We start from the raw sequence: 26,800 nt of genomic DNA, 5'->3' as shown, positions 1-26,800 counted from the left end.
AAGCTGGGCTCCCAGGCGCGCACTCGCCCTCCTTGCGCCACGTGCTCGGTGGAGGGCGGTGCGGGGGGGCCGAGCCGAAAAGATGTTCTTGCTGCCTCTTCCGGCTGCCGCGAGACTCGCCGTCCGACATCTGAGCGTGAAGCATTTCTGGGGACCCGGTCCAGCCGCCGCAGACATGACGAAGGTGAGAGGCCGCGGCTCGCTCCGGGGCCGCCGCGAGTCTTGCCCGCGGGCCACGGGGACTTCGGGTCAGGTCAGGGCCGCGTTGTTCCGGGCTTCTGAGCCGAGTTACAGACATTGGCTAGAAAGAAACGTTTCGTATCTTTGCGGAGCTCGGCGTTGGCAGCGGGCTGCGCGGGGCTGCAGACCCCCCAGTATTCTCCAGCCGGCTAGTGTCGAGGATGCGCTCTTCCTTCTCTTGCTTGAAAGTGCTAGGACCCGAACTCTGCGCGCGAGGGAATGATAGCCGTAGCTCCCGTTTCCTGAGCTCCCACTCTGTGCCGTGCCCTTATTTCATTATTTTGTTTAGTCCTCTCAGTAACCCAGGGAAGGACGGCGCCAGGATTGTTCCCACCTTAGCTAGGAGGATGCCCAAGTTTGGTGAGGTGAAATGCCCTCTAGGGTCCCAGAGTCGGCCAATCACTGGCCCCGGCTTCCACACCAAGACCTCCCTCCCCGGCTGAAGGCCAGGAAGACACAGGCTCTCAGGAAGTAAACTGACTAGAAGAGTTTCTAGAGAAAAATGTCTCTCTAGGGAAAAGGGCTTTGCAGGGAGACCCATCTGTTCGTGAGATTAGAAGTGTCCTGCAGAAGAAGCGCCTCCTCCATCTAACTGAGCTCCAAAACATTGTGAAGAGGGTCACTGTTCAGTCGTGGGGGATCTGTAAAAGGGGAACGGCTTGGCGGAAGGAGCACATGTGTGGGAGTCACGCTTGAGGACCAGAAAGACTGTGCCTGGCTAGGAGTGTTCTAGATGGGGCTTGAGCTCAGGCCTCTCCCTGAATCACAGATGGCCGAGGGACCAGAAGCTTGTCCCCTAGTCTGTTCAACACTATGGAAATAGATCCTACTCAGGTAACATCCGTGTTCTGTCTGATCAGTTCCCTACTTGGTTCCCTGGAATCCCAGACAGTGGGCAGTCTGGGTAAGTTAGAACCTGGGAAGGTTACCAACCCCGAGGAAGCCTATTTTCTTTGATGGAAAGGACAGGACATGATTTGGTCTAAGTACCAGTGTGATTCTGTAGAAAGGACAGAGGACCTGAGGGAAGGCATCTGGATTCTTGACCAGTTCTGTTGCACACGGGCTAGTATGTCAAACCAGGTTTCAGTTTTCTTATCCATCAGATGCGAAGAAGACTACTTGTTCTTTCCACCTCACAGAGGTGCCCTAAGTCAGAACACATTTTTAAAGTCATAAATTGCTGTGCAAAGGCAAATAGTGATTCCTAGGTTTACTTCCTTACTTCACATGTTTGGGGCCTGGAGCTTAAGGAGATGAAAGGATAAGCCACTAAGTGCTGGACAGAATGCTCTGGCCCGACCCTCCCGGTGAAGGTGCATCCTTTTCCTTTCTTCCAGCTTATGAGTTGGCCAGAGTACTTGTTAGTATTGGCAAGTACAGCCATTGACTTTATTGGAATGACCTCCCAGAGTATTGCAGATTTGCATTTGAAGCTTGTAGGGGAGGAAGAACTTACTTCTACTCTTCAAGGTTCTAGGGCTGCACCTAAGAATGAAATGGACATAAAACAGATTAACAGGAGAAAGGCATACAAGTTTTATTTCATATTTTTATGTGTACATGGGAATCTTCAAAAGGGAAATGAAGACCCGAAGAATCCTATAGGCCCGAAAGCTTATATACCTTTTTAAACAGAGATGGGGAAATTGTGGGGATGTGATAAGGCAGAGGAGCCTGGGGGCATTGAGAGACAGGGAAATATGGGGGAAACAAAGGGAGGATAAGGGTTATTTTAGTAGGTTTGTTTGGTGTTGACTCCCAGTCTAGGGTGATAAGAATGTTCTCTTCCTGGTACAGGGAGAGAAGCGTTCTCATGGGAAATTTTATGACCAGCTTTTAGATAGGTGGGGGGGGGTGGGCGGTCAGAGAGCCCTTCCTGCATCTGCTTTTTCTCAGCTGCCTGCACCTCAAAGTAATCAGTATGCCAGAGTGGCATATTTTGGGGTGGCATGTTCTGAACCCCTTCCAGATCTGACTTCGTTACAAATGGAATTGTTTTCTTAAAGCACCTTTCTGCTCTTCTTTATTTGAAAGTGAAGGAAGCCCTCGATGTTGTGAAAGCTCTTGGGAGGGACCATCAAGACCAGGACAGGTAGTAATTGCGCTCTTGCATCGGCAGGAGTTTGAAACATTTAGGCAGGATGTGATTGTAGCTGACTGCCCAGCACCTGCTGCTGTTTTGGCCTTGTTCTTCTGTCCTTGAGGGGGACACGGTTTTGTTGAAATGATTAGCCCTTTCTGGAATTTGGGAACCCTTGAGTCCCTCTCAGGGATCTACTCTAATTGTATTCACCTTTTCTCTTGTTTTCAGGGCCTTGTTTTAGGAGTCTATAGCAAAGAAAAAGATGATGATGTGCCCCAGTTTACAAGCGCAGGAGAGAATTTTAATAAATTGGTGTGTGGAAAGCTGAGAGAAATCTTGAACATGTAAGTATTCATCTGTGGGTTCCAGTTTTTAAAATGCCCTGAAAGTGAAAGAGAATATCTTTTCGGTGCTTTATCATTAGTGGATGAAAATGCACGGAAATACACTGGCTGGGATCTTCTCAGTGGAAGTATGTGTCTGTGGAATGCACATTGGTACTTCAGGTTCAGTATTGGGTGGGTCCACAGTTCTGGGAAGTCAGGCTGCTTCAACCAAACCACAGACTTATGTGAGAGGCTGACCCAGCAGGATCTGGAAAGTACCATATTTCCTCAGCCCACCCTCCTGGCTCCGGTTTGTTTCTCCCCACCCCCTTCCCACCTTCCATCTCTCTACCTCTTTAACTCCCCTTCACTTGTGGGGAACAGCCTGGGCTGGTTCAGAATAGGCTGAGGAGGCTGCAAGCGCTGAGTTTCAAGGGCTTCTCAGATCTTAAATGACATGTGAATCGCCTGGGGGTGTAGTTAGAACGCACATTCCAGTTCAGTAAATCTGGGTGGGGCCTGAGATTCTAACCACTCTTGGATTAGCCAGGGTCTGGGGAAGGTAGGGAAGCATTGGGGTTTCCAAGTCCCTCTGAGCTGCCGGCCACGTTTAACAGACACAGAGGTGACAGCATAGGCCACTGCAACTGTATATTATTTGGATTACAGATAGCCTATTAGCATCTGATAGGTGTAGTCTAATAATTAGAGTAATTGTCTAATTATTGAATGACAGAATTTGCATCGCCTGTCAGTTTATACCAGTCCATCACCAGTAGGCAGCTCTTTCAGCTGCCTTGATTAGTTCATTAACCCCAAAGCTAACCTGTACGAGTACAGAACAGCCTGGCCTTCCTGACTGTGAGGTACCAGGGCATCCGGTCCTCAGGCTGTAATTGTGCATTGCCACCTGCTTTGTTTTTAAATTGCCCGGTATCCCATCTGTAGATAAATCACAAAAAACGTCCAGGTTGAACACACTGCCGTTAAGTCAGCCACTTAGGTTGGTGTCTGGCGTCTTTTATGAGGTTTAAGATTGAGGTCAGCCTCCATCCAGTGCTCAGCTCTCCCCTCCATTACCCATCCACGGCATCGCTTTCTGTAGTTGGCATTAAATCTAATCTGGAAGTTTTTGAGATAGAATTAGGAGTGCTGCATCTGAGAAATCTGGCCTGAGAGAATTCTGTATCTGATAAAAACATAAGTGTAGCAAATTTGCAGAGGCATCAGAGCATACTGTAATAATGCTAAAGGTTTGTTTATGTCACTTTTTAATGGAGCAGAGCAAACTATAATTTTTAAAACAACTGTTTCTTCTTGTTGCAGATCTGGACCACCCCTGAAGGCAGGCAAAACCCGAACCTTTTATGGTCTGCATGAGGTAGGAGGTGAAAATAAGGTTTATGTGGCAAACCCTGAGTTAGCACCTATACGTGCCAAGTACTGTGGCTGACCAGTCAGGCAGAAAATTTTGTATCGGATTATGTGTTCGTTTTATCCCAGAATTAAGCCGCAAGTATTGGTTAACATTGTAAAGAGGCGAGTTGTTGTCAAAAAGTACCGCATCTCTTGTATTCCTCAGTCTGCAGGCTTTCTTGGTTCAGTGGCCCTGTCTTACACAGCAGAGTTATTTGTAGGATTATCCTCGCTCTCCCTTTGCAACACACAGTTATAAAATTTAACCAAGATAACAGGGCTTACAAAAATAAAACAAGCAAACTTCGTGGAGGGTTTTGTCCCGTGCAGCGTTTTAGGGGGTTGTGTGCAAGCTCCTGTGCCATTTCGTGCTGGAAGTGGATGCTTTAAAGACGTAAAGCAGCTGATTTCATGTATCTCTTGGAACAGGACTTCCCCAGCGTGGTGGTGGTTGGCCTTGGCAAAAGGACGGCTGGAGTCGACGAACAGGAAAACTGGCACGGAGGCAAGGAGAACATCAGGGCCGCTGCAGCAGGTTCTTTAACTTTTGAATTTTAATGTTGGTAAAGATTCCTAAGGATCACTCGGTCAGATTATGTCTCCCCTCTTTCCATCACCATCCCCTCACGTTCACATAAATAACTCTGAACAGATATTCAGTTTCCCTTACCTAACATGCTTGGCTTTACTTTAGAAACAGAAGGTTAGCTTGTGGAATTTTATTTTTATATTTCTTTAGCTGTGTCTGGGGGTTTCAGGACCACTTGTTCCCTCTTGCAGTATCGGCCTTAGAGCTCTGTTTTGCCAGAAAGTCCTGGTGGGTGATTTTTTCCTTTTTTGGAATGCAGCCCTCATGTTGCCCAAATTTTATTTTATTTTATTATTTTTTATTTATTTTTAATTTATTTTTGTCTGTGTTGGGTCTTCGTTGCTGTGCACAGGCTTTCTCTAGTTGTGGCATGTGGGGGCTACTCTTCGTTGTGGTGCATGGCTTCTCACTGCGCTGGCTTCTCGTCGTGGAGCACGCACGCGGGCTTCAGTAGTTGTAGCTCGCGGGCTGTAGAGCGCAGGCTCAGTAGTTGTGGCGCACGGGCTTAGTTGCTCCGCGGCATGTGGGATCTTCCCAGACCAGGGCTGGAACCCATGTCCCCTGCATTGGCAGGCAGATTCTTAACCACTGTGCCACCAGGGAAGTCCGTTGCTCAAATTTTAAATCACGTGGAGTCATCATATTTACAAATCAGAGAAAATGGATGCCAAGGGCAGGATGCTTGTATCACTAGTTACCAAAGGTGCAAGCCTGTCCCAGTTTCGTCACATGGGCAGTTCAAAAGTTGAGGTAGGTGCCATTGGGTTTCTTCAGAGCTGAGCGGCAGGACAAGGCCATCACCACGGAGACTGTGGTTAAAGATGCTTTGAAACCATTGCTGAGGTGGTGATAATTAGCTTGATTGATCTTTGACCCCGTGTCTATCATATTTGCTTGTTAAATGTACTTTCAAAGTTCATGTTCGGAGATTATTTCATAACTTTTATTAGGGAGATTTTGCTGACCTGATCTTAGTAAATGCTGTATTAATAATGGACTTTGCTCAGTTCCTTGGATGTAATTTCAGTGTTATCACTTCTATGTCATTTTTTTTTTTTTTTTTTTTGCGGTACGCGGGCCTCTCACTGTTGTGGCCTCTCCCGTCGCGGAGCACAGGTTCCGGACACGCAGGCTCAGCGGCCATGGCTCACGGGCCCAGCTGCTCTGCGGCATGTGGGATCTTCCCGGACCAGGGCACGAACCCGTGTCCCCTGCATTGGCAGGCGGACTCTCAACCACTGTGCCCCTAGGGAAGCCCTTCTATGTCATTTTTAATGTGGCAAGCTCCTGGCGATTGGGATGCCTCATCAGGAAACCCTAGTGTTTCAGAAGTGATACTAGTAATAGCAGCCACTTCTTGAGGGCCCGCTTTGTGAGGTGCTAGACTAGTCATTTTATCCATCAGTCTGTCCTCCCACCCTCTGTGAGGTGTGTGCTCGTCCTCACTCTACAGAAGGGGAAGTGGAGGCTCAGAAAAGTCAAGTGTCAGGGCCAGGATTTGAACTCCAATTCTGATGTTTTCTCAGGACCCCACCCCAGGCCTCTGCCTTCTGCCCTCAGAGGTGTCCCTGACTGACTCAGGTTTTCTGATTCCTCTGTCCCTGTGAAGCGGGGTGCAGACAGATTCAGGACCTGGAGATCTCGTCTGTGGAGGTGGACCCCTGCGGAGACGCCCAGGCGGCTGCGGAAGGAGCGATGCTTGGGCTCTATGAGTATGATGACCTGAAGCAGAAAAAGAAGGTGGCCGTGTCAGTGAAGCTCCATGGAAGGTGATGGAACAAAACCAGGACCAGGCCCATTCCCTGCGTGCTGATGGCAGGGCCTTTTGGACATGAGCTACCTGCCTTTTAGCATTGGGCACTGCCGTGCAGCTTGTCTGTGGCTCTCCCATGGCCTTAGCCATTTTAGGAGTTTGGTGACTGTGCCTCCATTCTGCTCCTGGCTTTCGTCCTGTGTGTGTTTCCCCCCGACTCTCTAGACCCCTCCGTGCTTGCTGGTTCCTAGGAAACCATACCTGGTTGGCTCCCTGAGGAGGGAGGGAACAAGATGACAGACGGGTCCCAGCAGGTTTTGATGCAGATCATTTCCATCTACCCAGTGCCTGTGGGCCCTGTACTAAACGCCGGAGATACGCAGATGCAGGGATCCGGCCCTTGCCCTCCTAGTCTAGTGGGGAGACTCATCTTTGAGCAGATTTATTGAGCACCAACTACACTCCAGCCCTATTCTGTGTTCAGGAGCAGACAGTGTGGGACCCTCAGGAGACGGTGCTGGGAGGACAGCGGGGGTCCCTCCCGGTGGTTGGCAGCTGTGAGGTAGTGGGTAAGAATGAGGGCCCTGCGACCAGTCAGCCTGGCTTTGAATCTGCCTCCCACTTCCTGGCTGGAAGTGACTGAAGTCTCTCTCTGCTTCATTTTCCTCATTGGTTGAGTAGAGTTGTGGCTCGGATTTCATGGGGCTTTTACGATCGCAAGACAAAACCCATCAAGGGTGTGTCACATGGTGAACTCCGTAAGTGATGAGTGTTCTGCCTGTCCGTGCGCCGTGTCAATTCCTGTTGTGCACGAGAAGAGCCAGGGTCGTGGAGAGGTCACCCACGTCCTTTGTCTTCTGAAGCCGGCCCTGCCCTCTGGTGGGTTGGAGTTCAGGGTCCCGACCCAGGCAGGGAGAAGGCGGGAGGCCTTCAGTTCCCCGGCAGGACTGAGCAAGGGGAGCTTGCTCTGTAGTCACACCCTGGAGGAGTGTAAAAGAGGCCTTTCTGTGGAAGCCTCTGCCATCAGATTTGGGGGGTAGATTGAGGGCTCCAGAGGTCCCTCAGGCCAACAGGTGAGGTGAGGATTCTAGGTTTCCTCTAGCTCAGCTCAGTGGGGGTCGTGTTTTCCAACACTTCATAAACCATAACAGCTGCCCCCCTGGATCAGATCACAAAGAATAAATCCGGGTCCCTGTGTGCATCACGTTTCACTTGTCATCTTCGGCAGGAGCCCTCCTAGCTGAGCTGTGGTGAGTGTTCCGGAGAGGCTGTCTGACGATGACCTTGTGCTTGCTTTTGCCAGTGGGGATCAGGAGGCCTGGCAAAGGGGAGTCCTCTTTGCTTCTGGGCAGAACCTGGCACGCCACTTGATGGAGACGCCTGCCAATGAGATGACGCCAACCAAATTTGCGGAAATTATCGAGAAGAATCTCAAAAGTGCTAGTAGTAAAACAGACGTCCACATCAGGTAATTCAGGATTATGTCACAGACTCTTATGGCTAGAGCCAGACGGAGCCTCAGAGATCCTAAAATCCAGCTCTCTCACTATTCGGAGAATTAACTTGAGACTAGAGAGGTGAGGTCACCCACCAGCAGCCACATACAGGTGGGGGTAAGGGCTCAGTTTGAGGTCTCTCCCAGCATATCTTGCTTTGCTTTTGAGGGTGTTGTGACTGCACACTGCACACGTGTGTGTGTTTTGTAGCAGCTTTATTGAAATACAATTCATGTGACGTACAATTCACTGACGTAAAGTACGCAATTGAGTAATTTCTAGTAGATTCACAGAGTTGTGCTACCACCACCACAGCTAACTTTAGATCATTATCATTACCCCGTAAAAGGAACCTTGTCCCCATTAACAGCCACTCCTCATTTCCCTCTCCCCCTGGCCGTCAGTTCATGGACATATGGGTTGTTTATACCTTTTGGACTCTGAATAATGCTGTTGTGGGCATTTGTGTTACAAGGTTTTATGTGGACGTATGTTTTCCTGTCTCTTGGGCATGTGCTGAGGAGTTGAATTCTTGGATTGAATGGTTAACTCTTAACCTCTTTGAGGAGTGTACAGATTGTATTTTGTTTTGGTGAATCCTTTCTGTCTTTTCTCTTTTTAACGTAAGTGAAGAACAGAGCACGCCCTCCTTGGCATAGGATGAGAATCTCTACCTGGTAGATTCCGTTAGCTAGATCAAATAACCAGAACTGGTGTTCCCAGACCGTCCTCAGGTTCGTTGTCAGCAGCCAGGCTGTTGGATGTAAAAGGCTGCCCCTCCAGGCTCCCCGTAACCCTTTAAGCAAACCAAGTCTGAGTATTTGGGGATTTATGATTAAAGTAAATCCACAGATACTTGCTTTACCTAAAGAATCCTTTACTGTCAAAGTTGCTTCTCAAGGGCACTTCCATTTAAAAGGCTTCTTCACTATTTAGTTGTGAGTAGAGTTCGCATTTTTCAGGAAAACCCCTGTGGTCTAGATAGAGCGAAGGAAAGGTATAATCTATAGAAGATGTAGTTTTGGAGCTTGATAAAATTTCTGGAATGGTTGCTATATATTCTGTAGCAATGTTTAGTCTCTACAAAGGTATCTTGGTAAAGACTATTCCTTGATTTATTTTGGGAGACACCAGAGCTACGTTGTGTCAGCAGACTGTGGCTGTGTGGCCTCACGTTATCGGTAAGGGCACCTCCTGTGTGCCTGGGAACTTAGCATACAAGGATGCGTGGCGATGGTTCTTGTCCTCAGACAACTGAGGACCTTGCAGGAAGGAATAGGCAGGGAAATGGCTGTGCAGGGGATGCTACAGGGGCAGAGAGCCATGGGAGGATTGTGGAAGAGTCGAAACGGCTTGCCAACAAAAGTGGTGCCTACGCAGAGTCAGGGAGGTGGCTTAGAAGTGAACAGACAGGAGAGCGGGGCAGGAGTACCTATGCAGTGGCCTTGGGAAACTGCATGGCTTGAGGTGGAGCAAAGGGAAGTCGGCCAGAGATGAGGCAGGTCAGGCGGGCGGAATGTAGCCCTGAAACCGAGGTAGCTGCGTCAAATGCTCTAGCGCAGGTGGGTGTAAATCAAAGAAATACAGACTGTACTTCCAGAAGGGCAGGACTTTAATAAAACATCAAGTACTGGGTTTGTGAATAAAAGTGCCCACGTTATATGGCCTCGCTCCTTTTGAAGCGTTTTTTTTTTTTTAATTGTCCTACCTTCCATTTTTATATTCTTTTCCCTCTGAAGTTGGGTGGCCCTCTCTCTACAATGACGTCCTAGATGAATAGTTTCAACAAGTGTCTAGGCAGGTGCGGGAGGAGTGTTCCTTGAATGAGGTTGTTTCTGGTCTGTCTGTAGCAGGGTAGGATTTCTCCCCTGGCCTAGTTACTGTGGCCAGAAAGCAATACAAAGCCCTTTTGGGCCTCCAGCCTAGGAGGAATAGCGATGTGGCATCTGTCTTCTGGTTGGCACTAAGGACTATTCCCATTAAATTATCCCCATTGATCCCATGTTTATTAAGTAATAACTAGTTTTCCCACTTCAATCAGACATCTCAAACTGTGAGAAATGGTGTGACAACATTAAAAAGATGGAATTCCAGCAATTCTGTAAAAGCAAAGAAATAGGTAGTTTAATCAGTGGAGTGTAGTTTTGTTAGTTCTTTGTTTGTTGATTGGTTGGTTGGCTATTGCTTTGTCTTTTTCAGAAGTACCAAAAATAAATCAGTGGACTCCTCAGCTATCTTTGAGTACCCTTTATGGTCTCAGAGCCTTGCTAATTTCATCTTTAAATTAAAACTTTAGAAATACGTGAGTGGCTTGGGGAAAAAAAATCAAGTAATAATTGTTTATTGACTAGGCACTATTATCTGACGTTGTATTGCATACCATACATGAATCCTCTTAGTAATTCTACAGCTAATCTTTTGATGGAGGTGTCATCGATTTCATTTTATAGATGAGGAAACAGACTCAGAATCGAGTGACTCTCCCAAGAATATACAGAAAGCAGATAGGAGGTGATAATTGAAGCATTAACGTGTCTGTATTAAGAGCTTGTATGTTATACTTTTTTACACACGGATGAGTTATTCTAAGTTATTGAAATGGAGATAGCAACATGTATTTACTTTTTCCCTTTTCTGCTCTATAGACCCAAGCCTTGGATTGAGGAACAGGAAATGGGATCATTCCTCAGTGTGGCCAAAGGGTCCGAAGAGCCTCCCGTCTTCCTGGAAATTCACTACAAAGGCAGCCCCAATGCAAGTGAACCTCCCTTGGTGTTTGTTGGGAAGGGGATTACCTTTGACAGGTACTTCTTTACTGCATCCATGCTTTGTATTTTGGTGAATGCTTTGTATGCCATTGTATTATTTGGTGTGTAATTTGGTTCAGAAGCATGGTGTTTGGTCAGATCTTATGTGTAACTTTAAATATATTAGGCTGCCACTTACAAAACACCTACTGTGTGTCAGAGGCTCTACTAGGCATTTTACATATATTAGCCCTGATCTTACGCCTAGGAGCTAGGCATTGCAGACATTCTTCAGGTAAGGAAACCATGACTCAGGTTAAATAATTTGTTCAAAGCCCCATAACTAATAGAATGGGAAGTCAAACTCAGCTGTGTGTTTAAAATGTCTTAAAATATTTCCATCATGCACTTTGATTCTCCTGTGTGGATATTAAGGATTTACAAGTAGATAATGGTGAGGCAGCTTTCCAAGTAGATCATGCTGTCTTCCTTTTGCTTACTTGAGATTACTTTTTTTGCTGACCAGTCTAGCTTTCATTAATCTCCTTAAACCATAAGTGTTCCTTAGAATTGGAAGCTGTCTCTGGTTATTTCAACCAGGGAGAAGCTGAGTTCGAAAAGATGATCTGAGTCAGTATTTCCCATGGAAAGCATTTGCTACTGAATACTAGTTTCTGGGTTGCTAATTAAATGTGAGACTTGAAAAGGATTACTTGATCAAAAAACTAGGTTAGATAAAACAAATTGTTTTTTATTTTGTTTTGTTTCAACTACAGGACTTCTTGGGGGTATAAAATACAGCATTTTCTAAATTTCCTTTTTTTTAATTGAAATATAAATATAGTTGACATCTTAATTTCCTTTTGAAGGGAACGTTTATCTCAGGAAATCAAGGTTCATAGAAACTGCTTTGGAAAATGCTGCTAGAGATCATAAAATCTTGGTGTCCCCTAGTATGTTTTTGCACCCATTCAGAAACTCCATCTGAAACGTGAATGAATCCCACCCTTCCTTACAGGAGTGTTTCTAGGCACTGTGATGCCTCTGTCCTGGGCAGATCTGGCCTCCAGGCTGGTCTTCCTTGTACTAGCAGATTGTAATGCCTCCTGTGTTTTCCATCCACTGGTTCACGTTCTCTCCTTTAAAGCATTGGTCTCCAAACGATCTTCGTTATGTAGCCCATCAGTAAAAGATTCGAGCTCATACCACTCAAAATACACATATTTATTTATGTCACATGCATATACTGTTGTATTAAAGTGTGTATTATAAAACACTACAGCAGGGAATTCCCTGGCGGTCCAGTGGTTAGTACTTGGCGCTTGCACTGCTGGGGCCTGGGTTCGACCCCCGGTTGGGGAACCAAGATTCCATAAGCCGCGTGATGCAACCAAAACAATAAAAAAATAGAATAAAAATAAATAGAACACTACAGCAGATAAAAATAAGAGAATGAAAGTTGTTTCTAAACATCTTGCTAATTGTGATGGTTTTATACTATCACGGGCTAATATCTTAATTGAAACATTTATGCTTAGGGTGAAGTTTATTGTTCATTTAAATCTGTACTTGAATTTTTTGCTACGGTAATATGAAGCAAGGAGGCCTGACCTAGTCTTCTGGGTTTAGAGAAGGCTTCCTAGAAGGAATGACAGTTTTAGCTTAAGATGCGAAGGATAAGGGAGTTAGTTCTGCGGGGAGTAAGGCAGGGAAAGAGCCCGGTGGAGGCTGCGGGTGGGAAGGAAGAGGGGAAATTCCTGGTACTGAAAGCATGCCAGAGTGGCCGTGACAGAACGTGACTGGGGGAAGGGACGAGGCACAGCTGGAGAGATAGGCAGAAGCTGGGTTGTTCTGGGCCTGGTTAGATTTTGGACTTTGAACAGTTGGAAGTAACTGAGGGGCGTCTAGCAGAGAGAAAGAATGACGTGAGAGTTACACATACAGTAAAGTCCACCCATTACGTGTCCAGTTTAATGAGCTTAACAACCGTGTGCACCCATGCAGCAAACCACCTCTGTCGTGAAAACAGAACATTTCCCTGAAACCCCAAAAACGCCCTTGGGGAATTTTGGGGGATGCTCTTTTGCAGTCATCCTCTCCCCTACCCCACCTCAGACAACCAGTCATCTTTCTGTTACTGTAGATTAGTTTTGCCTCTTCCAGAAATTCATTTATGTGGAATCTTTTATGCCTGGCCTCTTTCTCAGCATATTATCTTTGAGATTTAACCATGTTGTGGTCGTATCAGTAATCTGTTCCTTTATATCACTGAGTCATATTCCGTTGTATGGAAATACCAAAATTTGTTTATCCAGTCATTGCTGAGGGAAATTTGGGTTGTTCCAGTTTTGAGTTATTAGTAATAAAGCCAGTATCATCTAGAAGCCTTTATGTGCATATATATTTATCTTTCTCTTAGTTAAACACCCAGGAAAGGAGAGTTGAGTTGTGTAATAACTGCATGTTTAACTTTATAAGAAACTACCAAAGTTTTCCAAGGTTCTTATACCATTTTGCATTCCCACCACCAGTGTACAAGGTTCTAGTTGTTCTCCATCCTCCCCAGCGTTTTATGGTGTCCGTCTTTCTAGTTCTAGCCACTCGGAGTGTGTAGTGTATTTCTTTGAGGTTTACTTTGCATTTCTCTGACTAATGATGTTTAGCATTTTTTATGTGCTTATTAGCCATTGGTACATCCTCTTTCATGAAGTGTCCAGATCTTTTGCCCTTTATTATAGGAGTGTTTGTCTTACTGAGTTATAAGTTTTTAAAAAATATATTCTAGATACAAGTCATTTTTTCAGACAGATGCGTTGAAAATATTTTTTTTTCCACTGTGAGGCTTGCCTTTTCATTTTTTGAAGTGGTGCCTTTCGAAGAGCAGTTTTTAATTTTAATGAGGTATAATTATCAGTTTTTAATTTTATAGTTCATACTTTTTTTGCCCTGTTTAAGAAATTATTGCCTATGCCAAGTCTGTGTTTTCTTTGACAAGTCTATGGTTTTAGCCTTTAAGGCTGTGATCCATTTTGAATTTTTGTGTATGCTTATAAAAAGCATCGAGGTTCTTTTGTTTGTTTTGTTTTGTTTTTTTCATCTATTTGTAAAAGTTTGATAGTTGTATGGGTAATGAAGTGAAGGGGTAAGACTGCTATAGGGACATCTGAATATGTATAGGAGCCAGGGAAACATCTGAATGACTGATGGTGGTAGCCTCAACTTGGATGGATGTAGGAGAAAAGAAATGGATGGATTGGAGGGGAATCTAAAAGGTGAGCAGAGATAACTGCTGACCTTTGACTAGTGGTTATTTAGAATGATAGTTCTATACACAGAGTGGAACCCCCTGAGCAGAAGTGGCCTAGAAGTAGATAGAAGGACAGCCTCATGCACCAGCTTGCTCTCCTTGCCCCCATGGGGTTATGTCTGGACTTCCTGGACCAGGAGTGTACTTCTTTTCTTATTCTGAGCCAGTGGATAATCTTTAATTCTAGGTATAAATGACAGCCATCTAAATATCAAGTGCAGGGCTTCCCTGGTGTCACAGTGGTTAAGAATCCACTTGCCGGGCTTCCCTGGTGGCGCAGTGGTTGAGAGTCCGCCTGCCGATGCAGGGGACGCGGGTTCGTGCCCCGGTCCGGGAAGATCCCACATGCCTCGGAGCGGCTGCGCCCGTGAGCCATGGCCACTGAGCCTGCGCGTCCGGAGCCTGTGCTCTGCAACGGGAGAGGCCACAACAGTGAGAGGCCTGCGTACCGCCAAAAAAAATCCACCTGCCAATGCAGGGGACACGGGTGCAAGCCCTGGTCCGGGAAGATCCCACATGCCGTGGAACAACTAAGCCCGTGCGTCACAGCTACTGAGCCTGCGCTCTAGAGCCCGCGAGCCACAACTACTGAACCCCACACTGATAGAGCCCATGCTCCACAACAAGAGAAGCCACCGCAATGATAAGCCTGCGCACCACAACGAAGAGTAGCCCCTGCTCACCGCAACTAGAGAAAGCCCACGCACAGCAACAAAGACCCAATGCAGCCAAAAATAAATAAATAAATAAAAAAAAATAGATTTAAATATCAAGTGCTTTGGAGGTGAATGAGAATTAGGACCTGATTTCTAAGGTGAGCAGGTGTCAGAGCAAGGAGTTGACTCTCTCACCAAGGCAAGTCAGCAGCAGAATCCAATTAGAACTCAGAGTAGAAACCCCTGGCTCATTGCCCAGCCTGCAGAGCCAGTGGCTCTGGATTCTTATAAACCGGAAGCAGAAAAGTCACTAGTTAGTTCAAGAAGTCTGTTTGGGGCAGTGGCTTGGGTTTCTTGGTAATTGAAACCTTTCTCAGCTCTTGTGTTTGGGCACTGTCTCGAGGCTTTGGGCTAGCATCTTCCTCGTGCCTGGGTTGTATTTTGCTGTCTGCAGGATCTAGCACACCTTGGGGGTGTCAGAACGAGTTCTCTCGTGTCTTCCTAGGAGTTGAAAGGGATCCTCCCGGTCTTCTGTGAGCTTGTCAGCTTTCCCCAACAGCTTGTGACGTTCAGGTTCAATAAGTTGATCAATTCATAAAATTTGCTGAAAAGACAAATCTACCTAGGTGTCAGGAGTTCAGATGGGATTTGAGCAGTGTCAACTGCATGATGTAATGTTTCCAGTGGCACTGCTTAAATTTCATTCATACAGAAATAAAATGAGCTAACATACCCACCTGTATTTCTGGAATTATTTTGTGTCTTTTATAAAAACCACAATATTATCTTCTTAAATGCTGAAATCATTGATTCCCAATTTGGAAATTTCTTGGCATTTGTATGTGGTAGTTTACCCTCAGCTTACACGTTCTTTTTAGGGAAATGGTCCTGGCCCCCTTCTTTGCTATTAACATGGTACATTGTCCTTTTCCCCCCAGTGGTGGCATCTCCATCAAGGCGGCTGCAAACATGGACCTCATGAGGGCTGACATGGGAGGAGCCGCCACTATCTGTTCAGCCATCGTGTCTGCTGCCAAGCTCGACCTGCCCATCAACGTTGTAGGTGCGTGGGAGAGGGAGGGTGTCTTGGAGAGCTTCTGGGATCCTGTCAAATGGTAGAACAGAGACAACAAACATGGTTTCCTCTAATCTGAAAAGATCAAGAAATGGTTTTTAAATAGGTTTTCGAGTGGAAGATGTTTCTTTAGCTGAGATAGGTGTTATCTTGTCTGAACTGGCAGAGTTAAATGTATTCTGCGTTGTGGGCTGTAACTAGAATTGATTTGTTTTACTTCTGCAAAAAGTGGTTAGCAGTCAGGGGCACATAATGTCAAGCTTGCGGTTAACTCCAATGGAAAATGCTCAGTCAGTGTTCAGGGTAGCGATTACCTCATAGGGTTGTGGCGGATTAAGTGCCTCGACATGCAGAAAATGCCTGGGACAGAAAAAGTGCTCAGTACGTAGGCGATTTTTGTAGTGCAGGATGCCAGACACAATGCTGGGGGTTTGCCGTGTGTCCGGGGGTTGCTGGGAGCGGGGACTGAGGTCGAATGACTTGTGCAGTGTCACTTCCACTGCATGGGAAGGGAGGACTGCAGCCCGGGTCTGTCTGATATGCCCCCTCCCTCTCCTCCTCCATTTTTGCTGAACTGTTTGAAAGTGAGTCTCAGACGTCACGACACGTCACCCCTGAATACTTCTGCTTGTGTCTCCTAAGAACAAGGGCATTCTGTGTAATGACAATATCATTTCCAGGGATTGATACAGTAACCAAATTCAAACTGCCCAGTTGTCAAAAAAATGTTTGTTTTATATGTGTGTCTATACACACACACGCGTTTATTTATTTCTGTTTGTTTTTGAAATCTTGGAGCCGCTCAAGGATCACCCCTTGCGTGTGGTCACCGTGGCTCTTTAGTTTTCTTTAATCTAGAGCCTATTCCTGCCCCCCTTTTTTTTCTTTCATGACACTGGCAGTTTTTAAAGGTTCAAGGTCGTCTTGCCATGTCCTACAGTTCGGATTTATTTGGTTATTTCTTCACAATAGAATCAGGTTAGACTTCTTTGGAGAGAATGACATGTATTTCCTGTTGCTGGTGCGCGTAATGTCACCTGGGTCACTGGTGATGCTAAACTCGATCACTTGGTCGAAGTGGTGTCTGTGACTGGCATCTGTTGAGGGCCCGCTGATGACCTAGGTTCCATGGGTGGTGTATTTGGACCTAGCACACTCCATGTTTCTTCATATATTCTTTTTTTGTCAGGTTTGGCCCCTCTTTGTGAAAATATGCCCAGCGGGAAGGCCAACAAGCCTGGGGATGTTGTTAGAGCCAAAAATGGGAAGACCATACAGGTTTGTAGGTGGAAGACACAGCCTCTGAGTTCTGCTCTTTCTGAAGGACTCCCAGCACAGCCACATCAACACATCTTGAATGGGTGCAGAGCACTGGCTCTATGTAGGGAAGGGCAGTGCCTTTATTATGAGTAGCTTTTCATGCAGTCAAAAGTACTTCTTCATGGGAACTTTAAGATTGTTTTTCCTACCTTACTATTCCTCCTACTTCCTGAATGCTGTACACGCAAATTACCACGAATTTGCAGCCAACCCTGCAGAACAGGGAAAAGCAGTAAAAGTGCAGGCTGTTTTCTAGATGTACCTTCAACGTGATAACTTTTTCCATTTAGCAACTCACTCGAGTGGAAAACGCATTCTGCATCATGGGTACTGCATCTGGGGATGTGGCAGCAGGTCGTCCGCTGGGCACGTGTATGCATGTACACACACACTGCCCATAACGACTGAGCCTCTATTTAAAAGAAAAGGATATAATATATATGAAGTTGCTGAACTTGCAAGAGTTCTCCGGCCTGGAGATCCAGGCTGCTGCTTCGATGTATCTTTCTTAAACTCTTTAGCCTTTTTGTTTTCAGAAATCTTGATATTTTTTTGCCTTCCTGTTATAAACTTAATGGTAGAGTGAACCAGACATTTCTCTTTATTTCAGCCTCCAAAGTCATCAGCATTTGGTTATCAGCTCTGATACAGGGATTATTAAATTACATTTGCTCTTCAGAGTAAATATACTATTCCCGTTCTAATGGTTTTGATACTCGATGACAAACGTCACACCAGCGTTTTCTTTTAAATTGAACATAGCTGTGTCTAGATTTTATGTTCATTATTTGTATCATCTTACCCTTTTTTTTTTCTTTTGACCTTCCTCTTCGCAGGTGGATAACACTGATGCTGAGGGGAGACTCATCCTGGCTGATGCGCTCTGCTACGCACACACTTTTAACCCAAAGGTCATCATCAATGCCGCCACCTTGACAGGTCAGACAACGTGCTTTTCCTGCTTTTGTTTGAAGAAAGTCTCATTTGTTGGCATCGAGTGCACACATTGTACTCAGGGCATTATTTTGCTGAAACCTGGCTCGCTCCATTTGCATTCAAATATCTTTCACCAGAGGAATTGTTCTGCAGTTGTAAACTGCTTCGAATATTAGCCTTGTTGTTTTGAAACATCCCAGGCTGTACCTTTAAATAAAGAAATAACGAGGGTTAGGTCATTCCATCCACAGCGACGACATCTATGAATGATACTAAGAGATATTTTCTGTTACGATTGCTGTCTGATACAGGTCTGAAAAGATTAGTGATAAATTCCAAAATCAGTAGTTATTTTTATTAATCATAACGCATCTAATGCCCCCTAAGTGTTTTCTGAACTTTTGTACTTGAGGTTATACAGAAATAAAAACACTGGGGATGGAGGTGGCAAGGTCCTCATGTAGCGGAGGCGGGGCTGGGTAATGTGTTGTGTGAAGCTTGCTGGCTTTAAGGCCAACCCAGGGGTGGCTCCCAGCTGTGCTACTTCCTAGTCCACCAGCCTTGGCTGATTCCCTGACACCCCCGAGCATCAGTACCTGGGGACAAGTCTGTTTGTCTCGCAGAGTTGTGAAGACTGGAGGGAGTTTCTGGAAAGCCTCTTTAATGCAGCGCCTGCGCGCGGCAGGCAACACCACCGGCTCTGTAGAGTAGGAGTAAATGCCTAGAGGGACGACAGTGGGCATTGCCTTATTGCAGAAACCCAGTGTTCATAATCTTTATCCAACTGTTCTCTTTTTAGGAATTCATTCTGTCTCCATCTTTTTTAAGATTAAAATTCAGATCATTTTTTATCCTTTGGTTTTAATTCTTCCCCTGGTCACGTGAGCCTTTACTTTAAGAGAAATCAGTTCATGTTTCTTTTTTATGTGTTTCTAACAATAGTCCACAGATTTATATGCTAAGAATCCTTTTTTCAAGCTGGCATTATAGTATTTTTATGGTCTTTTGTCTCCCTTTTCAGTTCAGCAAACATTTTAAGCTGAACAACAGAGGTTTCTGGGGCTGGTGTTTGAGGGGCAGTGCTGAGGTGGGTGATAGTACACCCTTTCTGTAAATGAGGAATCACAGCCCTCCACCCCCTTTTTTTTTCCCAAGCCTGAGGGTGTGAGAAGGTGGGGAAGTTGGTTCCAGGTAACTAAGGGCAACCTGATGGGGGAGCCTTCAAATCACCCCAGCCGTTGTCCTTGCTGAAGGCTGTTGATGGCTCATTTTAGTTCCCTAAATAACTTACTGAGCCCCTTCTTGAGTTCCAGGAGCTGGGATTCAAAGGGGGAGGATGAGAAACAGTTTCCAACCCCAAGTTCATAGCAGGAGGAGGAACGTAGTCTTTAGAAGGAGAAAATAATTTGTCCTGCCTCTTAATAGCATGTGACTTTGACAATGTCTCAGTTGTCTCGTCTGTAAAAGGGGTATAATAGCACGTCACTGGCAGGAGGGGTGCCTGTGAAAGTTAAATAAGGTGATACAGGTTGTTGTGCCTGGTAGACACTGGACAGATGTTATTGACCTTTAAAGGGTAGGCCTGTAGCAGACTGTAGGAGCAGCGGCTGCTCAGGGGGTGCCATTCAGTCATGGTACCTCTCATTTTCGTAATGCCTGTGATTTAGGATGGAACGAGAGTGGTGACATCAGCACCTTCCTTGGAGCTTTGATGTTCCTTCCATACTCAGAAATTCTGGTAACACTGATGAGTTAGCACCTCAGTATACAGCTTCAAAAGTACCTTGTAAAAGAAAATGGAAGGTATGCCCCCGATAATGGTAATTCTGAAATTGGTGGTGGTACTAGTTCTGTAATTATGTAGAAAATAGATTATTTTCTGAAGTATGTAATGAAATCATCTCTAGAGCCATGATCCCTGTTGGATCACATTAAATATTTACGTCTCCCATTTTCTCTTCCTTTAAGAGCGGATATCACATCACATTCTTGTTTGTGGTCCGTGCTCATCTTCTCTTTGAGAAATTCACACACTGATGCAAGACTCTTACAGGGCTGATAGGAATGTTTTGAGGACAAGTGAATAAGTATGGAAAAAGCCACTAGCTTGAAAAGTAAAGCATTAATGAGTGTGTATCTCCGCAATCATATAGACAGACCATAGGCAGTGAGTAACCAGCAACCATCGTAGTATCTGGGATATAGGGGATGCCATGAATGATTGTTGACACAGTCGGCCTGTGTTTAATCCCTTCAGATGGCTGGGGATACAGAGGTGGGTCAGGACAGAGGTGAGGCCTGCGTCCCATGGGGCGTGGCAGTCAGCAGATCCTCACACTGACCAGCACAGAGGAGCTGTGAGAAAAGGAGTCCGTGAGAGCCTGTGCATCTGGGGATTTGACAGGTCTGAGATGTCAGGCATCTTGTCTGAGAAGTGCTGCTTGAGCTGGGATCTGAAGGAGGCGGCATTAAGTGGGGAGAGTGAAGGCACCTCTCGAGGTGTGTGTGTGTGTGTGGGCAGCGGTGAATGGGGCCGAGAGGAGCAGAGCGTGGCTGGGTGGGGACTTTCGGGACCCCTATGCTGATAGGCACCAGCCCCCCACTGGCCTTGGCCTGTTGTGGGATTTAGTCTGGAGCCAAGTGCAGCAGGAAGCTAAGAGTGGAGACTGTGGGATCACATTTGCCCTGTGAAAGGGTCCCTGGCCGGCAGCGTGCTGAGTGCAAGGGAGAAGGGCCGAGGAGACGCTGGCAGTCTAGGTGGGCTGGCGAACAGTGTTTGGTTGTTGACTCCGGTGGATGTGTAAGTGTGTGTGCTAAGGATGGGTGTCTGCGTTTAGCTTCAGAATGTGTCAGGTCTGAGAGTATAGGTGAAACAAGTTTGCCCGTGATTTGATAATTGTTTGTGGTGGTTAATGGGTGCTTACTTGTATGTCCATTACATTATTCTCTTTGCTTTGTGTATATTTGAAGTTTTTGACAATAAGGTTTTTTTGTTTGTTTGTTTTTTTAAAGTATTACCATAGTCCAGTGGTAGATGATGGTGGTAGCGGTCATGGTGAAGGGAAGTGAATCGGTTTGAGATATAACTGGGAGGTAGAGTAACAAAACCCCAAGGGAAAAGGACCCAAACAGAGTTGCCCAAATGTCATGTGGAATCACAGGTTTTTACATATGGGTCACCGTTACGTTTCCACTACACTGTAGTCTGGTATGCATGCAGTAGCATTATGTTTAAAAACACAATGTACATACCTTAATTTAAAAATACTTTATTGCTGAAAAAGGCTAATTAACCATCATTTAAGCCTTCTGCGAGTCACAGTAGTAACATCAAAGAAGACTGATCACAGATCACCATAACAAACAATGAAAAAGTATCAAACATTGCAAGAATTACCAAAATGTGACACAGAGACACGAAGTGACCAAATGCTGTTGGAAAAATGGCTCTGATAGGCTTACTTGACACAGGGTTGCCACAAACCTTCAATTTGTGAAAAATGCAATATCTGCAAAATGCAGTAAAGCAAAGTGCAATAAAACGAGGTATGTCCGTACCTCTACCCAGCGGGCTTTTAAAGTCATTAAGAATACTTTTAATGAATTTGTTTATAAAAGAATAAACGTTTAAAGCATAAGAGGAAGAGCACGTATTGGACATGTACAGTATGGTCTTAATTATGTTTCTTTTTTAACTTTAGAAGAAATCTGGAAAGAAATATTAAAAATCTGTAGTGGTTATCCCTGGGATGAGATTATTGGTGATATTTGATGTTTGCTTTTTTTTCATTTTCCTTAATAATTGAAGGTGAATTCTAGCTTGAGAAACTAGAAAAATATTAAATATATACAGCATGGATTTCCCAACATCATCTATTTTCTAAAATGAGGGAGACATTAAAATAGGGTAATGGCTAAAGTTTTGGTCTGCATAGCAGCAGAGAAACCTGTCTCGCCGGAAGAGACTGAACGCTGACCTGAAGTGCTGTGTCTTGCAGGTGCCATGGACGTAGCTTTGGGGTCTGGTGCCACTGGGGTCTTTACCAATTCTTCCTGGCTGTGGAACAAACTATTTGAGGTAAGAATAACACAGACCTAGATCATGGAAATGATTTAATTACTCCAGCCTTAGAATGCTATATTTCTTCATTAAAGTGATTTTTATGTTGTAGATTTGCCTTTGAAATGAAAATTCAATAAACTCGATTCAGTGTGGTTTTCTATAAATGTTCCAAAATTATGGGTATGATGCTATATTCCTCCTCTCCTCCAGCAGCTTCAGAATGAAGTGAAAATAACTTTAAAATATCCCTGATGTAGAAAAGGTTACAAGGACAGCTTTGTAGAAGAAGGAATGGCCTTTTAAGGAATACAGGTCATGAGTCAAGTAGGGGAGCATGTAGATAGGGCTCACCCGCGTCCCTTGTCCCTTCGCGGGTGGTGAGAAGGACGACTTCTGCAGCTGTGCTCTGTGCCTCCTCCCAGCGCTTTCACAGCAGCCTCTTCCAAACAGTTTCCCGTCACCACCACCCGCCCCCCGCTCTCGCTGCCATCAGCTTTGCCCAGTGACGCCACTCTGTTAGCCTCCTTTAGCTTGTCCAGAGGCAGCGTGTACCTCTGGCGTCTTGGTGACACCCTGCTCTTGGCTTCCACGATAATCTTTTCTGGTTTCCTTCCTCGCTGACTTCTGTTTCAGCCTCCTTGGCCAGCTTTTTCCTTTGTCTGCCCCTTTGGTTGCCTTCAGTCCCGGGCCACATGTTCTGACTCTGCATGGTCCTCACCGGAAAGCCCGTCTACTCCCCTGGCTTCAGCTGGCACCTCTCTGCTGAGCTCCCATCTCTCCTGCGGCCCAGCCCCTGTGCATCCCGCTTGGCTATGAAACAGCTCCATCTGGCACCTCATTCTTTCAACAAGTAATTAATGCGAGCTTACTATGTGCCAGCAGAAACAAATACAAAATGTCCGTGAATACATTCTTGATGTGGTTTAAGGTCCTAAACTGCCCTTCCACCCTAAACTGCTTCCTTTTCACCTCTGTCATCTCACCATTTGTGAAGCCCCCCTCTACCGTCCCCAGCCTCAGGGAGAAGCTCAGCCCCCTTGTCTCCTTTCAGGTAGGCTGTGGGGCCTCTCTTCTGTGCCAGGCACCCAGTGTCCAGTGTCCCTCGCTACCGTCCACAACGTCGTTGTTGGTTTTGATTTTTTTTTAAATTTCATTTTCTTTAAAAAATTAAAGTTGTATGTACATAAACACTGAAATAACAGCCAGCAGTCTATACAGCCTACAGCCTCTTGTCCTGGAGGCAGTTGCTTTCAACCCTTGGTGGGTTCATCTGATAACTACTCAAGTCTCAAAACAGCAGCTTACATTGCTGCTTCCTGACTTTTCACTTTTGGCTCTCACCTTTGACCACAGTGTATTAAAACCACCTTTATCCGTTTCTCCTACTAGCCTGTGGGCCCTTTGATGGCTCAGTTATTCAGTGTCTTTATATCCCCAGCACCTTGGTGCTCAGCAGTTCAGTAGGTGATGATGGACGGATGGACGGACGTGTAAATGATTACATGAAATAATGAGGTCACGTTATCTTAGGAGATCTGGCCAGACCAAACCAGAAAGCCTGTCTGTGCTACAGGTTACCAGCTTATTCATTTAAACTGAGACCCATAATATTAGTTTGACGATTTTAGCAAATGCCCTACAAATTTGCAGGACTCTTTTACAACATTCCTGGCTTCTTTTATAATTCTTAAGTAAACCTTTTAACTAACTGAAATAATTTTGCAATCTGTTCTATTGCATCATGTTTTAGAGTAACAGGTCAGAACCTGCTTCATCTTCTCTGCCAACCAGCATACCTATTTGTTCTTTAGGCCAGCATTGAAACGGGAGACCGTGTCTGGAGGATGCCTCTCTTTGAACATTACACAAGACAGGTTGTAGATTGCCAACTCGCTGATGTTAATAACATTGGAAAATATAGGTATGTAAAATAAGCTATAAAAGTACATGTTTACAGTCATCATTGGTTGCCAGAAAGACCATTTTCAGTTTAATCCTCTTTCACAAAAGGTTTAGCTGTCCAATTTTCTTTTGATGTAGTGCTTGTAAGCACTAATCTCTGTCTTTTATTTTCAAGGTATTTCCCAACTGGTTCTCAAAATCTTGCATGTTTTCAAATCTAAAGGTCATTTTAAGCAAATGGTAAGGGAATGAGATGCAAATATGGTCATTACCATAGGAAAAAGAATTTATCCTTTATGCTTAAAGCTATGTCTGAAAATCTTGAAAGTGATTTCTGTGTTAACATCTTAAGAGGTCTCATTAGCTTGACTTTGCTCTCTGGCCATAGAAGCCACTTAGCAAGAATGGAGGATCTTAATAGAACGTTCAGTGCACATTTACATGGGGTTAAATGTTGATTATTGTCTTCCCCTTCAGATCTGCAGGAGCATGTACGGCTGCAGCGTTTCTGAAAGAATTCGTGACTCATCCTAAGTGGGCGCATTTAGACATAGCAGGTGTGATGACCAACAAAGATGAGGTTCCTTATCTGCGCAAAGGCATGGCTGGGAGGCCCACGAGGACCCTGATTGAGTTCCTGCTTCGGTTCAGTCAAGACAGTGCTTAGTTCAGATGCTCTAAAATGCCTTCATTCTGTCTTAAACAGGCAGTAGAGCTTCAGAATACTTTTGAATGAATAGATCAAAATCTTTTAAGGGAAACAAAGGATGGTATTTAAAAACATAGAACAAAATGAAATTTGTATGCCTTGATTTGTTTTTCATTTTATGCAGAGATTTATAAAGGTAAAGCTAATATCTTGCTTGGCAAAGATTTTTAAGATACTCTCTCTTAAATGAATAATGATGATTTTTTAAAAGCTACCTAATCACTTTTCAGAGTATATGTTTGTAATTGAGGAGCAAAATTGTATTTCAGATTTGTGATGCTGGGAATATGAACAAACTAAAAGTTGCTATGCAGTTGTCAGAAACAATAAATCCAACTTCTTGTGCTCCCTGGTGTGGCTCTGATTTACTTATATTATTATAAAACCAGTGATGCTATAACTTGTCTCTTCTGGCTGTGTTATATGAACTAAGTAATTAAGTTGGATTTCAATGTTAATGATCACTTTGGGGCACTCAGTGATGAGCTTATGAGTTTGTGAGGCGGTACTATTATCCCCACATTACAGATGAGGAAAATGAGGCACAAGATGGGGTTAGTAACATGCCGGTGATGTCACCAAGCTAATAAGTGGGAGAGCAGAAAGCAGTAGAGCTTTCTTTTTTTTTTTTTTAATAAATTTATTTATTTATTTTATTTTTGGCTGTGTTGGGTCTTTGTTGCTGCCCGCGGGCTTTCTTTAGTTGCGGCGAGCAGGGGCTTCTCATTGCGGAGGCTTCTCTTGTTGCAGAGAGCTGGCTCTAGGCACGCAAGCTTCAGTAATTATGACACTTGGGCTCAGTAGCTGTGGCACACGGGCCCTAGAGCACAGGCTCAGTAGTTGTGGCGCATAGGCTTTGTTGCTCCGTGGCATGTGGGGTCTTCCCGGACCAGGGCTCAAACCCGCGTCCCCTGCCTTGGCAGGCGAATTCTTAACCATTGCGCCACCAGGGAAGTCCTAGAGCTTCCTTCTAAATCTGCACAAGTGGAATTTTGATTGGTTTTAGTTCCAGGTGGTAAGCAAATAGTTTACAGTCCCTTTTATGGTCTTCTTTCAGTATTTCCAAATAAATTCCACATCCATTCAAGTCCCTAAACTGAAAGAAAGCATTGCAGTGGAACAATTAAGAATGCCAGCTCTGGAGGCAGACTGCCTGGGTTTAAAATTTTTTTTTTTAAGTATTTTTATTTTTATTATATTTTATAAACTTATTTTATTTTTTGGGCTGCGTTGCGTCTTCGTTGCTGTGCGTGGGCTTTCTCTAGTTGCAGCGAGCTGGGTCTTCTCTTGAGCACGGGCTCTGCGTGTGCAAACTTCAGTAGTTGTGGCGTGCGGGCTCAAGAGCTCAGGCTCAATAGTTGTGGTGCAGGCTTAGTTGCTCCACAGCATGTGGGATCTTTCCGGACCAGGGCTCGAACCCGTGTCCCTTGCATTGGCAGGCGGATTCTTAACCACTGCGCCACCAGGGAAGCCCTGGGGTTAAATTTCTGCTACATTTGTATTGGGTGAATCAAATTACCCACAAATAGGATCTATTTTTTTTTTAAGACTTTGACAACGTTTGACAGTTTTTTTTTAATTGGAGTTATTTTTAACATTTAATATTTTAAAAACTTGACATGTAAATGGATATTATGTGTCTAAACTGGCTTTTAGAGAGGGAATGACAATGGACATGCATATCCATGTTAATAAATAACATGAATTTAAATTAATTAAAATCAGGAAGGAGTAGTGTGTAAACACAGGTTCCTCTGGGTATCTATATCCAGAAGCTACTTCAGCAGGGAAGATGGAAACGGAGAGGTGGAATTACCGGCTTGTGAAAGGAAACTAAAAACATTTAGATTTCTTCTGTGTGATTCTCAGAAGACCAAATAGGGACTTGACCTTTCTATCAAAGGCTTTTTATAAGTAAAAGAACAATAGAACTCTTGTGTTTACTAGAGTGTGAGATACAAAAGGCATGGTTGTAGTCCTAGATTCTTGTGCTTATCTAATCTGGTTGAGATGAAATTTAGTTGCCACTGCTGGTGCATCTGGCTACCAGGTACTCACAAAACCTTGGTGGATCCTTAGAATGATGTTCCAGAGACTGGTGGTATAATCTGCATCTAAATCACTACGGACAAGGCAGGGCTTGAGAGAGCCGTGGCTTCAGAGAGCAGCAAATCCAAAG

General features: G+C 44.9%; 1 protein-coding gene across 1 annotated transcript; it reads left to right on the top strand.

Moving 5' to 3' along the window:
* On the top strand, positions 1-24,967 carry LAP3 (leucine aminopeptidase 3). Its single transcript, XM_065877157.1, has 13 exons — positions 1-184; positions 2,555-2,670; positions 3,979-4,033; positions 4,498-4,603; positions 6,267-6,426; positions 7,714-7,878; positions 10,552-10,710; positions 15,555-15,679; positions 16,881-16,969; positions 17,848-17,950; positions 21,946-22,025; positions 23,822-23,931; positions 24,390-24,967. The coding sequence occupies exons 1-13, from the start codon at positions 83-85 to the stop codon at positions 24,577-24,579; spliced, it is 1,560 nt and encodes a 519-aa protein (XP_065733229.1). The 5' UTR covers positions 1-82; the 3' UTR covers positions 24,580-24,967.
* Positions 24,968-26,800: the final 1,833 nt, after the last annotated feature.

Source organism: Phocoena phocoena, chromosome 5 (genome assembly GCF_963924675.1).
Source record: "Phocoena phocoena chromosome 5, mPhoPho1.1, whole genome shotgun sequence".
NCBI lineage: Eukaryota > Metazoa > Chordata > Mammalia > Artiodactyla > Phocoenidae > Phocoena > Phocoena phocoena.
Note: the sequence above shows the minus strand (reverse complement) of the source record. Positions and strands in the feature narration are given on the sequence as shown.